The following is a 16959-nucleotide window of genomic DNA, read 5'->3' as shown; positions in this document are numbered from 1 at the left end:
TGAGTTCCGCACCCCTATCGCGGTGGCCTCTGCACATCAAGAGGGCCATTTTCTTTTTCTTTTTTCATTTTTCTCTCTCTTCGGTTTTTCAGTGTAAAGAATTAAAAAAAAAAGGACCCACGTCTGTGCGGAGGTTTTTTCCTGAGATCTTTAAAGTTTTGCTTTTCAAACATACAGATAACCTTCAACTTGGCTTTTGTTTTTCGCGGGAAAGACCTTTTAGGTGATGGTGACATGGTCTGTCTCCAAATTCGAGGTCCTCACGGTATACAAGGTTTTTGATGATTGAAAGATCCACACATTTTTTTATGGAAAACGAACCACCAAGCAAGCCTTTAGTCGACAAGGCTGGCACCAATTTCCAGCTTTCATAAAGCCGCCAGGCCCCGAACAACAGTCTAACCCCAAACTAAGCTCAAGAGTTTCCAGGACATGTGCTCTTTTACATTTGCCTCTGCAAATTGAAAGCTGGTGATGGCTTTTGGGCTCTGGCCTTCCTGTGGTGCTGATAAATGATTTTGGATTCAAGGTATTTTCAATGAGGTTGGTGCAATGGCCTGAACAGAAGTTAATAGGCAGTCATTTCTCGTTTCGAGTGGCTCAATTACCTATACTGCAAAAGTGCGCCACCCTACAGCATTGAATAACCTCCCGCTCACCTGAAAATATTAGATTCAAGGCTTGAAAAAGTAAAGAGTTCATTTGAATAATAATTGAATGAAAAAACAGACTATGATTGTGTGTCGTTTAATAGGATCTAGGACATTGGCCTCCAAAATTTATTGTTTAGCCTGTTATTTCACATTGATAGCGAAATAACTATTGTACGAATCTCTCTTTGTTTCTCTTTTTCGGGTGGCATCAAGTTTTCCGAAGATAACAAGAAAAAAATCTGAAAATAAAATGGCATGGCTGAGACACGATTCAGTGTCGATGCCCTTCACATCCTCCTCTTACCATCTGCTCTTTCATTCACTTGCCGTTAATCCTCATCACTTTAATGTCATAACAGAAAATATATAACGAGAGATTAAACGAGAAAGTGAGGTGATTTTTCTGACGCGTACTATGTTGCTTATCTGATTGTCGGACTAAACGCTCCTTTCACGCCAGAAAGAAACAAGTGAAATCTAGTAGACAAATAGTACCTACAGCCGATAACTTATGGCAGATTACAGTAGCTGTACTATTAAAAAATTCTTGCTCCCATGAAAAGGCCTTCAGCAAGATTAAAAAAGGTTTGTCTTCGGCGTTACAATCCCGAACACCTGATCAGATAGAGGCATGTCGGATCATATCAAGGATGTCAAAGGGCATTTACAAAATCGAAGTTCAGTCCTGCCCTCTTGCCGAAAGGAGAGTCACACAGTGGCAATGATGGAAGAAACATTAACAAAGTCCAGAGAACCAAGCTCCTCATCAAAAGAAATTCTTAAGCTTTTCGCAAGTGTTAGGGCAAGGAGACATTTACAACTCCATGAGAGGATTCATCTGCAAGACTGCAACGAAGAACATTTCCTTTCTAATCTTCGAAATTTTACTGCACTAAAATCTGACCTTCAACAGGAATCTAACAACATTTCCAGCCCAGCGACTGTGATTAGTGTACAGAATATTAAGAATAATAATAAATGCTCCATCTTGATCAGCACCTCACTACTCTGAGAGAGAGAGAGAGAGGGAGAGAGAGAGTCAACTGGAAATACAATATACGCAACACATATGTACAAATGATGGTGGAAAAGTAAATTTTTCCTTTCCCCATCCATCATCAGCCGCAACCCTTATCAATATCCTATAAACCTCCTACGCCTCCCTTCCACTATGACCAGATATTCACAGATCTCTACAGATTTAAATCAATGTCCGTTGCAGTTCGCTACGACACTCTTGAGCACTAGCCTTTTAGCTTCTAGCCACAGTAGGCATAAAAAGAAAATTGAGCCACAAGCTTTAGCTTCCATATGGATCTAGACTACGATCTTCTGCAACATGTTAGCACCATCCCTCATTCTCCCCCCTCCCCCCACCCCAATCACGAAGAAAAATGAGAAAAAGAAAAACCTGAAATGACTAGCCCACTCCCTTTTGTTCCAGAAACCGACAGAAAAGGTAAATTCAGAACTTGAACAGAGACCACCACCACCACTTTCAGTTTTTGGCCATCGAACATTCACGGCATTCATTCACTCACTCCACCACCTCCACCAAATGTAGAAAAAGGTCAATTGCGTTGCCGTTGCTCCAAAAAGGCAATGAGACTTCAAAGCCTGCAGCTGTAATCTCCCACCACCCTTCATCACTGTCCGCAACATGAGTATGTTTTAAGGTTCATGCTTGATCTCTGACGCCTTGTTCACAGGTCCAAGTTTCAAGCTTTTAAGTTCTTCACATGTACAGATGAAGATCTTCCTCACCGTTCTGCAGAACTCTCTGACAAAATGTGAAGAATCAAATGTGAATTACAAGAGAAACAAATAGAGAAATACATCTATTAGGTGTCTCCTAATCTGAAATTGTCTCTTGAACACTTACTCCCATGGATAATCAGCAACTAACATCATGTCACCTTCGTCATCAGTAAAAACAACCACCCGTTTCTTGTATGGATGTCGTAGCTCTCCTTTGATGTCAAATCTTTGTTCTAGCTCCGCTATGAGCTCTTCGTAGCTATCCAAAGTGGCCAGATCGACTGCTCTTCCGACAGCAATTCCATGCATGTGCACCTACATGAGGAACAAAACGTTTGAAGGAGCCAATACAAAAAAATTGGGACAAATACAGTATTATACCAAAACATACTTTAGTTCGGCTTCTTGTTGGGACACTCTGGCTGTTCTGAATTTCCTTGAACGGTTGATGCGTTGTCACCTTTGCATCCTTGGTTTTCTTCGAGGATTGGTCTGACTCAGCACACTTTGGTTGGACATGTACTTCCTCAACAGGGGAAGAAGTGCGTGAAGACTGCAAAGGTGAATCATCTGCAGCACCACAATTTTCAATCAACTGAAACCCAAACAATCTACATCCTTCAGGCTTGGCCTTCTTCTGGACAGACTGTTCAGAATAAGCTGAAGACATGTTTGAGTTTGTTGCTGGGTAAATGTCAGTAGCTACTTCAACATGAGGATGGGAGTTTGCAGTCCTACACAATTTCATTGGGAGGTCACTAGTAGGTAAGCAAGTGACAGAAGACCACATTGTCTCTGTTTTATTCTCTTCTGACTGGAAGACAGGCAATGATGTTTGCACTCTTGGCGATGACAAGGCATCTGGTTGGTTCATGAAAACATTGTGACCATCTCCAGCCATGGAGTCTTTCCTCTTGGAACACCAGGTAATTTGAGTTTGATTAGCATCCAAATCTGTTGCGCCACTTAATGAGGTCAGTTCATGGCTTTGAGAAACACCAGGATACCAATATGAAGAAACAGATTCAGCTTGGCTCTTGCAGGTTCCTAACAACCATAATGCAGCAGTAAACGAATCAGCTCAATACAACTCCCCTTTTAAGCAAAATGAAAGAACTAACAAAAGCCAAGGAAATAGGCATTACTGAGAAGAGAGAAATCAACTGGTGAATGAGGTCGCTTATTTTTCTGCGCCACTGGCAAGGGTATAGCAGGAACAGTTGAACCAACAACAGGTTCAATCTCCCATGGAGATACTCTGTCTGGTCGTGGTATGGTAGATGCTTCATCCCATTGTACCTGAAGCAATACGCAACCAAGTTAATTAGGAAAGCCAAATTAGGGGCCGCACAGTAACCCCAGAACCAAGCAAATTCGATCAAGATACTGAACCTTGAGTGTTCTCCATTTTGAGTCGGCCCATTGTGAAGCCACAGGTTCAGCAAATCCAACAATAGTCCCAGTATACCTGACAGAAGAAGGTACAAATTAAGCAAGGAAAGCATATCATGCTAAAATTGCCCACAACTGCACAAAAATACCTTCTCTCAGGAGATTCATCCCCTTCAAATACCATCTTGAACCTATTGCCCACTGTAAACCCATGATTTATTGACTCCAAGTACTTGTTTACACCAATTATAAATTGACTAGTCCTGCAGGATAACGTTATAAAGAGCATGGAGAAAGCAAGCATCAAACATGGGAAATCGGGAAACTCAAATCCATATCTTTTCAAGATTACAAAACCAAGAGCTATATTCACATGTGGAAAAAAAGTTACCTTGGCTTGTAATAAACTGTAAAGAGTGTCCGAGAAACAACAGCATGGGATGCAGTTGCAAGAACACCAAGATGCATGCTCTGGCTGGAGATCACTGAGGTAGGCATGGAACTTGATTGTTTGACAAGCCGCCTGATCCCAACTCGAAGCTCTTCATTTTCACCCCTGAACAAGTAAGACCGTATTAATCATAAACAGAACAGACACAAGCATTATTTGAAAGAACAAAGCTGCAAAGGTGAAAACCCAGATCACAGGAGAATCACAGGCACCTCAGAAATATAAAGGCATCTCCTGCGACAAGCCTCTTGGATGTAACAAATGTGCTCCAACCAGTGGTCAAAAGATGCCTACGGGGTTGACCTGTTGAAATTATGTCAAGTATTAACAAAAGGACATCTTCTAACCAGGTAATCAAAATTTGATATAATCAACATCTGTGAGCAATAGACATTTCTATGCACATTTTTATTAAATACATCCAACTTTGCAAAACAAAAATTTTATATACCCCTAAATATATGCTTAAAGCGCCACTCATAACCGTGTAGATCCTTGGCAACCAATTCCTGTGTTGGCGTCGGCTGAGACATGTCCTAAACAAGAGGATAGCCAAAAAAAAGTTTAATCACATCAACAGATAGAAGAATTGTTTGCACGTGAAAAATGTACAACATCCCGATAGCCAGCTTCAACATGTCAAGCTAACAAAAATAATAAAATGAATTATTATAACACAAAGGGCCATCAAAAGAACAGAAAGATTTCCTCTTTATCAACCAAGGGAAAATACTTTAACTTTCACAATTATTTTAGCTAAAAAATTTTTGAGTTCAAAATTCTTCACATTAGGGTAAGCTCTTTTTTTATCTTCCTCAAAGCAAAAAGAGAGTAAAAGGAAATCAGGGGAAACAGCTGAACGAGCATTCATCCACTGAACAAAGAAACATTAACTAACCAGAGGAGGAAGACAGTCATTGGCATGCCTTCTAAGAACAGAAAACCCTCCATGGGTGCTAGTATCAGAAGCTGTGAGAATCTTGCAGAAGGAACGGACATTAGGCTTGGAAATTTCAGGTAGGGAAGGATCTGGACTAGAAAGTTCAGCTTGCTGAAACAAACAAAGAAATGTACAGTCACCAACTAGCCCATACTAGAAGACAACAATGTGAAAGCATGGATGAGAAAATAATGCACCTCAGGTTCTGGCAGCAAAGTAATCTGTGCATATACTTCATCTGTTTCAGCCTCGGCCTTCAAATATAGTATCCATAAGACATCAGTTGAACAGTTGGAGGAATCATGATGCCACACCAAAGTAGAAATTACTATTTAAGGTAGCTTACCTGCAGCCTAATATTGATAACACGGCACAGTATCTTTGAGGGGAGATCAAAGAGTGGAATCTGCTGATCTAGACCCTGGTTTGTTGAAGCCTCAAGCTAAGATCAAACAAAGGATTTTACACCACATTAGGCTGCTTTCTGGAAACAATGAATCTAAAAGACAAAATACGTGTAGAAAAAATTTATATTGTGAAAAGCCAGGAAATGGGGTTGTGGTCACAAACCTGCTCCATGTGGCCTTGGGGAAAGTAGTAGACCCGCTCTGTTTCACGAGGTATTGTAACAAGTGGACCAGCACAAGCATGCCATAATTCTTTGTAAAGCAGATCGTCCATGGAGTTGCCTGCATCAACCAAAAGGAAACCTTGGGAATTTTTGCAGAATGAAAGAAAAGGTATTGGAAAAGGTAGAAAACACTGTGAAAGGCACTCTTGAACAAAGATGAAAACCAAATCACAGGTATAAAACCAAGAAGGCTTCTCATTTTCAAATGCCAAGAGAAAAAGGCTAGGTTGTGAGTATTCGAAAACCAAAGAGGTTGGTAGAAAAGATGGGAGGAGGCCCTTTCCTAAACTCCACTAAAAATGTTATACAGGGCAGATTAACCATATTGTTGATGACCACATAAAATTCAATCTTAGAAGTTCACTTGACATGTGCCAATCTCTAAGCCGTTTATGGTGAAACATGACTTACACGAAGGCACACTAATGCTTACATTCTTTGTATGCTCATATCCCAGAAACCTTGTTTCTGTGCGTTACAAAACTCAGACACCATAAGAATCGGTATCTTGCTGGAGCCTGGCCTAGCTATAATGATTGGATTGAGCCCGACTCTTTTTGAGCCTTAGTAGGGCCTTCGCCCCAACCAAGTCCAGTACGGAGCTACAGGGTTGGGCTTGTGGCCCATCGCCCATCCTTGCTTTCATTAACATGCTAGAACCAACAGGCTACATAACTGTGCGAGGTTGATTGGTCGCTGCAAAAGAACTACCAGATAGTCTCACGGCTCCCACTTTCTCTCTCTCTCTCTCTCTCTCTCTATATATATATATATATATATATATATATATATATATATATATACACTCCTGGATTTCTCCATCCAGGTTTGGATGGATAAATCCTCCGGCCTCTTCCAGTGCCGTCTGCCCTATGCACAAGAGAACCATCTTTATATGGTAACCAACAAAATCAGCAGCCAAAGTTAGGAATTTTGCTGATGAGAAGAGAATGGCGAATATCAAGATAAAAACAAAACCAGCAGAACCTGCACGCCAGAAATTCCTAGTGCGATGATATAATCCCTGTGGCAGATGCATAATTCAAGTATTTTACCAAAAATCAGGCCCGCCGAATTTATCTAGAAGTAACAGCACTGCCGTGAGCTACATCTGCAACTGGATGTCAAAAAAGAAGAAACTTTCTTGGCCTCCTTAAGCATAAAATGCACAATTGAACTGTCCTTCAAAATTCTATGATTCCATGCCCAAGATCTCCCCCAATAGACGTTGCGGCGCAATATTTTTTATGGTCACCATAAGAACTTCGATTTCAACACTTTGATGGAGATTGAAACTCGTGCCTCTCAAGAATTTCATCCTTATTCACTCCGAGTCCCTGCACGTCTCCAGTCGAATCATGATAACCGTAAAAATTGGGCTCGCGCCGATTCCTCAATACTCAATATCTTCCTTATATTTAGATGCCCATTTTGTAATTTACTTCCGGATTCAGAGATGCTCGATCCACAATCAAGTTCCAAATAATCTTTCTTTTTAAAAAAAAAAAAAAAATTCTGCACCATGGTATGTATTCCGACTTCATTATCACCATTGACTAAATTCTCGACTAAAATTCCTTTCTCAAAGTTCTGTAAAAAAGAAGCTCCTGAGCAAGAACATCTAACCTATATAACTTGTCTACCCGGCTAAGCTTCTTCCTCGACAAGCACCGACGGCTTGAAGAGATTTACGACATGGGTATCCGTCGATTCTAATTTTTCAGCGAATTCTGACCCGGGCTCCTTCCGAGGATGAAGGTTGTAAAAGCTGGACAATTTTGTCATGGGAATTTTGAGTCTAGTCTAGGAGAATTTCCAGAAGTTTGGATTCTGAAGGAAGGGAGATCAGAGAGCTTCTATCTTAAGCAAAGCCCCAATTCACAGAGAAGGTCGATGATGAAGAATCATCTGAAAGGAAGGCAGACTTAAGGTTCCACAGCTCTCTGAGAGAGAGAGAGCGAAGAAGAAGAAGAAGAAAGACGATAGATACCTCAGAAATCTCAGATTCTGCTGATGGCTCCCAGATGCTGCCCGCTGCCGTCAACAATGCTGTTCCGTTGCAATTTGCCGAGGACAAGCACTCCCGCCGGTTCAAAAACTCGACCTGCCCTTCAGCCCTAGCACCGGTTCAAAAGCGCCACCACCATCGCTCCTCCGCTTGGCTTCACAGTCGATTCAAAGAACGTTATAACTGTGATTCAAAGGCTTAGCTTACCCCGACTTTTTCTCCTCCTCCCTTTTCCCTTCCTCCTACTGTTGATCAAAGACAACGTGATTTCATATGTAAAAGTCCGAGCTACACGTTGCCAAATTTTCCTCCGCCAAGAGCCGACGCTTCCGCTGCACGTACAGGCTCCAACATGACCATCATGTCCTTTGACTGCCGGCACTTCCCCCAGTCAACGGTTTCAGATTCCCCGTCAAGCCTCCGCCCCTTTCGTCCTGTTCCCCCAGTCAGAGGGGCAACTCCGTCATCTCGCCACTCCCAGCGAATGTCTCGTCTCGTGAGCATTGTCTGTTCGCGTGAAGACAAAGAGCAAGAAGAGAACCACGCGGGCCCCGGACCTCCCGAAACCTAAAAAGTCAGACCCCTTTTCGGACCCTTCAGGCAGCCATCGGGGGTATTCCAGTAATTTACTCAGAACAGCAACGGGGACGTTTAGGTAATAAGGCCCACCTCGAAGGTCGTTCATCGGTGCCCCCGAAAGCGTGTTGAACTGCGGAAGCGAACAATTAACATTCTTTGGGTTTCGTGACGTTTATCTTAGTCACTAATTAAATATTTTAAACCTCTAAAAGTTTCTGGCCACTCCATATTAGCGCAAAAAGAATAATATTATAATATTAATAAACTTATTAAATTAAATGTTTTTTTTTATATATATATTAACGTGAGTGAATGAGAGGAGAGGGAATGGCAATCACGCTTGATATAATTAGGTCAAAAAAATTAATAGAGAGAGGGTGGTGGGGGCGTTGTCCGGCGCGTAGACTGAGCTTTGCTTTTGATTGTCCAACAGAAGCAAGGAGTGTTTGTGGGCTCACAGGCAGGAAAAGGATGGACGAATGCAATTACGGTTCTAGGCATGCACGTTTGTCGATATAACTACGTCGCCCTATATTCTTTTCATGGAATGACGGAAGTATCCCCCACTTGGGTGGGGGACTAGAGCTACAAAATTCGGTCAATGCTTGCTTAGGTCTTAAAGAAATCTTAAAGGCGAGTGAAATTGAGGCACCAATAATAAATTTGTTAGTATCTAGTGAAACTGTTTTATTGATTGAGCAAAACATAATATTTTATGAATCAAACTTAAATTTTAAGGTAGAATCATTAGACGTAGCCATGGCGTTTGGCACCAGTAATAAATTGTTACTGTCTAGTAAAACTGCCTTATATAGATTGAGCAGGTTGGTTTTATGACATAGTGTTCCATGAATCAAACTTAAATCACTAAACTTAGCCTTAACATTTGGCACTAGTAATAAATTATTACTATCTAGTGAAACTGCCTTATAGATTAAACTGGTTGGTTTTATGACATAGTGATCTATCAATCCAACTTAAATTTAAAGGTAGAATAACTAGACTTAATAATCTAATATGTGGTGCCAAGCAGATCTTATGGAAACCACGATAGATTCAAAAAAAATTTATTCTTTGTTTTTTTTGGCTTTTTATTGCGATGATGGTTGTATTTTAAGCTTAGAGTTTTTTTTTTGTGGTTGATGCTGGAATTTTTTTACCGTCTTGGTCAATATGATTTTACTGTGGAATCGACTGTTGCAATTGTTTTTTAGCACCTAGCTTCGAATATGATGGCAGACAGCATTGTTTTATGCACATGGTGCGATATATTGTAATAGAAATGGACGTAAAATGTAGAATCAATGAAGTCCATGCTCTCCGCTTTGGGAAAACCTAGCATGAAATTATGAGCAAACTAAATCCCTATTATAAGTAACCTATTCCCAGCCAAGTGAGTTGCGGTTGGAACATTTCTGGGTGGTAGTTTTTATCCCCAGATAATGTAAATCACGTGTTTGCTAGTGGATTTACAGAGCAATAATTCCAACTGATAAATGAAGACCAAAAGTCTTTTGTTAGCTGTTGGATCTTCCATTGTGTTGAAGTTTTGGAAAGAAGTACTGCACAGTGTATTGGTTGATAGTTAAAAAAGGAAAACAAACATAAGCTGGTTAAGAGACCAAGAAGCGACTGTTGCGCCTAGTGGCCGAGTCAGAAAATTTTTTTGGAGGGGCACTGATTCATAAGTTTTCATACTTAAAGGGGCACTTACATGTATAACAAAGTAAATATTAAACAATACTAATGTAAAAATGAAAGAAATTTGAGAAGCTGGTATGGGCAACTGCCCACACCAGCCTATGTGTGGCTCCGCCACTGGTTGCTCCTCCAATTTGGTGCTTTGTAGTAAGGATAGCTTTTCTTTTGCTTTTGGGGATATGGGTAGTTTAATTAATCCCCTAAAGCTTGGAATAATCCACGCAACAAACCCAGCTTTTGGAGGACTATGGCAATATTGGATGGCCTTCCTTCTTGCTCTTCACTCTTGCACACTAAGCAACACTCTCCCTTTGGAGTCTTTCAAAGATGCTCTGGATGGCACCATCGCCCTTAAACATTTGTTTATGATGAGCACCATAAACTTTTTCCAAAACAATATATAATGTTTGCGCCTGGAAAACCTTTCTCTCCACAAGTGGAGTGTGGCTTTGCTGCACCCACCAAAACCCCTAAAGACTAAACCAATGCAATTCGTTTTAAATTAAACAAGAGAAGGATTACTCCAAGCATATCTTGTCTCAAACACAATTAAGAATAAGCAACCGGTGGTGGAGCCAGAAGCTTTTAGCTGAAGGGTGTCAGAAATAGCTTCGTTGAGGCCTATGAGTCTTGAGGGAAGGGGAGCACTTGGTTCATGTCTTCGGCTAAATCGGTCAGCTTGATCCGTCGTTGATCACTGAAAGGGGGCCGAGGGCTCAGCCAACCAATGGGGGATTGAGACTCAGCAGATCGACCACACACTACTGAAAAGGCGTCCCATATAGCTGGATCTCGGCCTCCTATAGGAAATGGACTGGTATATGTGGGCAGCTGCCCACACATGCTCCCACTTGAACAAACTTGCACACAAATTCATTGAGCTGGTAGTTATAGTGCTTAAATAGAGCATAATCAGGTTTGAGATTAGCTTCGTTGCGGCCGCCGAACCAAAGAGAGGGATCAAATGTGGCTTTTCTTCCTAAAGTTTTTTCAAGGTATCTGGAGATTAATTTGAACTAATTATGTGCCCATGACTATCAGAGTCATTCAGCAATTTTGAGCATTGGAGTTTTACAGATCAAAAGTGGCCTCATTTTGGGACCTTATGATTAGAACAGCTCTTACAAATTGCTTTTGAATAATCCTAGGACCGCTTTTGTCTTCCTTAAAGGAGCACTGTCAGGCCAGGTAGAACCCAATGGATGCTGAGAGAGATCAGCTTCCCATGTGTTCATGGTGATGCAACATGTAAAGTTAAAACATTCATGGAAGGGAGAGAAATGATTGGTTGGAGTGAATTAAGATTGCAGACCCACATCCAGCATGGTGGACAATTAGGGTTTCATTTAATGACAACAAATGCACAAGCCTCTCTTTTCCTTCCTTGTTTTTTTTTTTTCATTTCTTTTCTTTCGGGTAGCACGCCCCTTTCGAATGATTTGGCCCCTCCAATTTCTTATTCATTTGTTTTTATTTTATAGTTCTTCCTTGCTTTCCCCTGCACAACCTGCAATGTATATGTTTGATGAGGATATGTTTAAGAACGTATGATTGGGAGTGGAGTCCAAGTTATTAAATGTGGAAATAATGAACAGGACGCTCATCATGAATTTTAAAGCATCAGTGGAGTCCTTCTCGACTGTCTCCATGTTAGATTAAAGTTCACTTCCTTTTTCCCTTTCCCAGCTTGTTCTCTCTCTCTCTCTCTCTCTCTCTGATCGATCCAAGATCAGTATATCAGACCCAATGACAGATTTAAGTGAGAGATTTTCGATGTTTGATAATGTGATTTGAGTTATTGTTAGTTGAAAATCAATGGGAACAAAAAGAAAATCTTCTACACATTAGATCTAATCTCTAGCATCATCTATAGGTGCCAATTGTCAATATTTGGATGTTGGATGGTAAAAACTATTTCCACCAGTCATCCATCTTTCAGGTGAGCTAGAGGAAGCCTCTCCTTCCCCCCTTACCCCCGAGGTCCATAGATACTTCGGAACCTAGGTGGCCCTGTTCAACTTGAATGTCGTTCGTACCACTGTTTTGTAGTATAGTGGAATAGCACTTATAAGATACAAACTGGGGATGCATCGACTCTATACCACTCAGGCCAACCAGCTGTGTTACACCCATGGAGGCTTCCTACAAGTCATCACTCAAAGCTAATGTATACAAACCTGGTTCTATGTGCCATATTGGTGCATGAATTTTTGTGTGTCGGTATGATTAAAGACTAAAATACCTTAGTTCACTCTAAAAAATAAAGCTTTTTATAATGACAAAATTAAAAATATAAAAAAAAACTATGGAGAACATTTCTTTTTAATAAATTACCAAAATATCCTTCTCTCCTTTACTGCATATGCGACTTTCATGATGCAACTTTGCATATGCGACTTTCATGATGCAACTTTCCCTTGATGCTCATTAGACCAATGCTAGAGTCGGAGGGCTCATGCTCAAGACAAGCAGTACTCCCTATAGGACGCCATTTCGAATCCTTTGATTTGGCATTTCACTAAAATGAAGGAACATTGAATCACAGATTCACAGCATTGTAGTTAAGGCGTGTGTCTCATGCATGTGGTGCCATTCGTAGAATGCCAGGAAACTGTATTCGCACATCCCAATAATGAGAATCAAATATAATCTAAGGCGCTCGTCTATCAATGAGCTCTAGTTATTCGGTTGTTTAGCTTGGATGTAATTGCTTTGGCAGTCATATATTATATATTAAGTGACAGCGAATCTATTCTTGAAGCGCAAAAACGGTCGGCCGTGCTGGTTTCACTGTCACCTGCTATCAGTGTATGAGAGTGTGTGTCTCTGTAAGAAATATAAGGTGAACCAGTCTTGATCAATGGCGTGATCTCTTCTGTATACAAACATGCACTCGGTCAGTACCAATATAGCTCCTGTTTGTTGCCATTTGGTGTACAAACAAAAATCTTCCTCAGATGCAATGCACTTGCAGAGTTGCTGCTGATCCATCACATGAGCAACATTCCTAAGGAGAAGATAAAGACATTCAATTACTACCCGTTATTGGATTCAGGGGTGAAGCGAGGATTTTTTTTAGAAGCGGGCCGACAGTCCAACCTCTGAATCAAGGTAGGGCCAACTGAATTTAAATCCAAAAAATACATTGCGTAATTAAAAATTTTTATTTTTTTCAATGTAATTTTTTTTTATTGGCCGAGGTGAGGTCATGGCGTAGGCGGGCCCCACCTCCCTTTGCCCCTGATTGGATTCGTCTTCTCGAAAGGTTACCGCACTATCAAAACGAGACCCAAGCCCTAAGTTCAGAGCTGCGCGTTAGTACCAGGCGATGAGATATCCACATACTTCTTCAACTAGCATACTTCAACTTGCATGTAGAATCCAAGACGTGCCCCATAGTGCATCCCAGCGTGCCGTTTGAGTTATGGGAATTCATCTTCCTTTATGAATCTAACTAATGGGAGATAAAACTTGGGATTCAACGTTGATAATCTTCCTTTACTGAATTCAACCAATGAGATCAAATTAGTAATCGATGGATCCAAATTCCTGCTTAGAGTCCCTTCTCTAGGGTTGACTGTGGATGGAATAGCGAGAGAGTTTAGCACAGGCGGGCTTGGGGCATGTGTAAAGGCAGGCCAGAGCCGGAAAACAATGCTTCCTCTAATCTTTTCTCGGTCTTCAAAAAGGCAGTGAGAAGCAATTGACTGCATCACTTTGGCTAATCAAAAGCACAAATAATTAAGTGGGCCTTTATCTCTCACAGGTTCCATGATCTACCTACTCTCCACCTTTAATTAGTAGATTGTACATTGCCCACATAAGATCATCACATGGCACTCACCAAGCGGGCCAATGATTATATTTTGCGGCCCTAGCAAGTGGGACCCGAAAGGTGATATTCATGATAGTTTCTAAAGCTGGATGGTCTGTCTATTATATCTTGCATGCGCGCAGTGCGTGTGTATGTGTGTGTGTGTGTCTTTATTGGACTAAATTTTTTGTTAGGTGAATTGTTAGCGGGGGAGGAGTCACATGTGGGTATGTGTGGGAAATTGCCCACAAATCCCAATAAAAATTCCTATATGATCTTTACATATTGGTTAATACCAAACGTTTGCATATTTACATATAAAATGCCCCTCAATTATTTGGTGAGTACCTCTCGACCAACTTGTAAGGCCCTCAAAAGACCAAAATGTTAAGACACATGCCTTCATCATTGACAACTAATTAAATGAGAACAATAATGTTTGTGGAAATGTGGAAAGCATTGGCCGAAGATTGCACCAAACTTTTGAAAATAGAGAACTTCAACTCCTCTCGCAATGAATTCAATCCATGTAGGTCGTAAAGTGAACATAGGATACCTCCTCCAATGTCCAAAGAATGTGTTCTACTATGTCTTCTCCAAGGAACTAACATGGGCTTAGAAAAAATAGGTCCCCATTTCAGTATGGATATTATATATAATGTTGGAAAATGCAGCATTCACATAAACTATGCGCACGTAGTGCAAAAAAAAAATTATCATATAGGTTTCACGATGAAGCCTTATGATGCAATATCTTTTGATTTGGATGGATTCTCTGGGCCAAAGAGATCTAAATAATGGGACATAATAGGAATATACTGCTATCCCCTTGAATATTGATTATAATACACTGTTACATTGCTTATCAAGACGCGGACAATGCTTTTAAGATCATCGAATGCGTTCATATTAAATGACACAAGTTGTCATGCATAGCAACTCCTACCCACTGTGGTTTAATTCTTTTGCAAGAATTGATTGTATCAATGCAACCTGCAGCTTGGTTTTGCAGTAATATTAAAAGGCGTTGAGAAGCCATAAACACACACACACAGGTGGTGCAGATGCATTCTGAAATGGCATAATGTAGTAGGGTCTGCCTAAGTTCAGCCTGCTAATAATAAATAAATGAATGAATGCTCATTGACGACGATCGATGAAATGACGTTTTTTCAGCTTTATGCAAGCTATACTTTCTTATCAGCAATCATAGGTACTTTAATTAGCATATTTCGTCAATAGAAATTAGAGGTTTTTTTGAGGTTTATCTGGCTAAGACAAACAGAGAAAGCCTAGTGTAAAAATATCTTGATCAAGGAGACAATGCAATAAGCAATAGAACTTCACTATCTCCATCAAGAGCACAGAATTGTGAGAGATGACTAGAGATAGGGTTGACTAGAGAGAGAGAGAGAGAGAGAGCACTAGGGGTCAAGAGAGAGCATGTCTTGCTAGCAAGTCAAATTTCTACAGCGACTTTACCTGCATGCCTTTTGCTTTTGCTTTCTAATCATTAGTATATTAACCGTTCGGCATTACTGACACATTATTATTGTCCAATTAATGTGACAAAAAAATGAGATAGATTCAAGTAACAATGTGTTATGGGGTGACATGAATCTGCCATACTTATTGAGATAGATTAATTTGACATTAATAGTGTATTATTGTTACCAAACGGCCTCTTACAGACTATTTAGCAAAGAATAGTTTGTAACTGTTTTATAAACATACTCCAAAAATTGGTACAAATTCATGGATCATGGAACACTTTTTAAGGTATTTTATGAATCTATTTCAATCTTTGATACAGATTTATGAAACAGTACCAAGTTTATCGCTCATACTTGCTTTAGAAATTTTTTGAAAAACTGTAGTAGATAATTCAACGTACAGCTATTTCTTTCGTATTGTTGTTCGAGGTTATTTGAGTTATTAAGCTATTGTCTCCGTTGAAAAAACAAGTCAATGCGAGTGCATTCAGATATTCAAGACAACAACAATAAGCGTGTGAATCTATCTATGGTCGTCCGCCTGCACAACAAGTCGGCAGCTTCCTAAAGATCTCTTGTCATTCTTAGAAAAAAGTTGACGAGTGGAAAATTATACTCCATTCTTATTTTGACATGAAAATCATATGCTTTTAAGAAGTCTATTCTCATTGTTTAGTCTATTTCTGGGGCGAAAGACTTTAAGGACGAGAGAGAGAGAGAGAGAGAGACTTTTTTGCCAACTTGAAAAATTTTAAGTCCAATGTTAAGGTCTGAGATGCTAAGCGGCAGGACTGACATCAGATGTGGCAATGGCGGAGCCACTGCTGTGGGCAATTGCCCAAATCAACCCATGAAATTTGATTTCTTTTCAAAATTTTCATTTTTGTACATATATCTGCCTCTTAAAATTTGAAATTTAATATAACACTGCCCATTGTCAAAAATTTCTGGCTTCACTAACTTGGGTCTCTCACCCACATGTGATCAATTGCATTGTAAGATCAAAATTGAGAGAAATATATATATATATATATGTGTGTGTGTGTAAGTGAATGGTGACTAATTATTTACACGACAAAGTCATTCAGCTAGTCACCAGAAACGTCCATTTAAAGTAGATAAATTATTGAAAGAAAAACAATAAAAGAAATATATGAAGTAATAACATATGATAAAAATGCTCATCAACAGATCAGACAAATGCTTAAGCGACACTGACTTTTCAGAGTATTATATATACATTGTCGCTCTCTTCTTGTTTCTTGAAACGAGTCACACTCTCGGAAGGGAGATGAAACCCTTGCCGGATTCTGTGTTGAAATGGTCACGGCGCTGTCTTGAGTCGTCGGTGTTGCTTCCAGGCAGAAATATTATTGTCTTTAGTCGATGGTCTTCCTTTTCTGGGCAGCCCCGCGTTTCCGTGTGTTCAGGACAAGGGACGGCACCACGTCCACGGCCCTCACCTCATCTACTTCTGGGCGAGCGGGACCATCCGAACCACCCGTCGCCAGCGATCGACGGTGCAGACACGGGGAGAGG

The 16959-nt window shown here is 40.4% G+C and overlaps 1 protein-coding gene across 1 annotated transcript; it reads right to left on the bottom strand.

The window, feature by feature from the left end:
• Positions 1–1684: 1684 nt before the first annotated feature.
• Positions 1685–8097, bottom strand: LOC116266900 (auxin response factor 9). The gene is made up of 14 exons (XM_031648359.2): positions 7816–8097; positions 5765–5883; positions 5541–5636; positions 5392–5448; positions 5153–5305; positions 4706–4790; positions 4467–4557; positions 4195–4359; positions 3953–4066; positions 3804–3879; positions 3557–3710; positions 2803–3458; positions 2536–2726; positions 1685–2433 (listed from the first exon to the last, which is right to left on the bottom strand). Exons 2-14 carry the CDS (start codon positions 5873–5875, stop codon positions 2325–2327), a joined length of 2058 nt encoding a protein of 685 aa, XP_031504219.1. The 5' UTR covers positions 5876–5883; positions 7816–8097; the 3' UTR covers positions 1685–2324.
• Positions 8098–16959: the final 8862 nt, after the last annotated feature.

This window comes from Nymphaea colorata, chromosome 13 (genome assembly GCF_008831285.2).
Source record: "Nymphaea colorata isolate Beijing-Zhang1983 chromosome 13, ASM883128v2, whole genome shotgun sequence".
Lineage (NCBI taxonomy): Eukaryota > Viridiplantae > Streptophyta > Magnoliopsida > Nymphaeales > Nymphaeaceae > Nymphaea > Nymphaea colorata.
The sequence above is the reverse complement of the archived record's forward strand: the minus strand, read 5'-3'. Positions and strand labels throughout refer to the sequence as shown.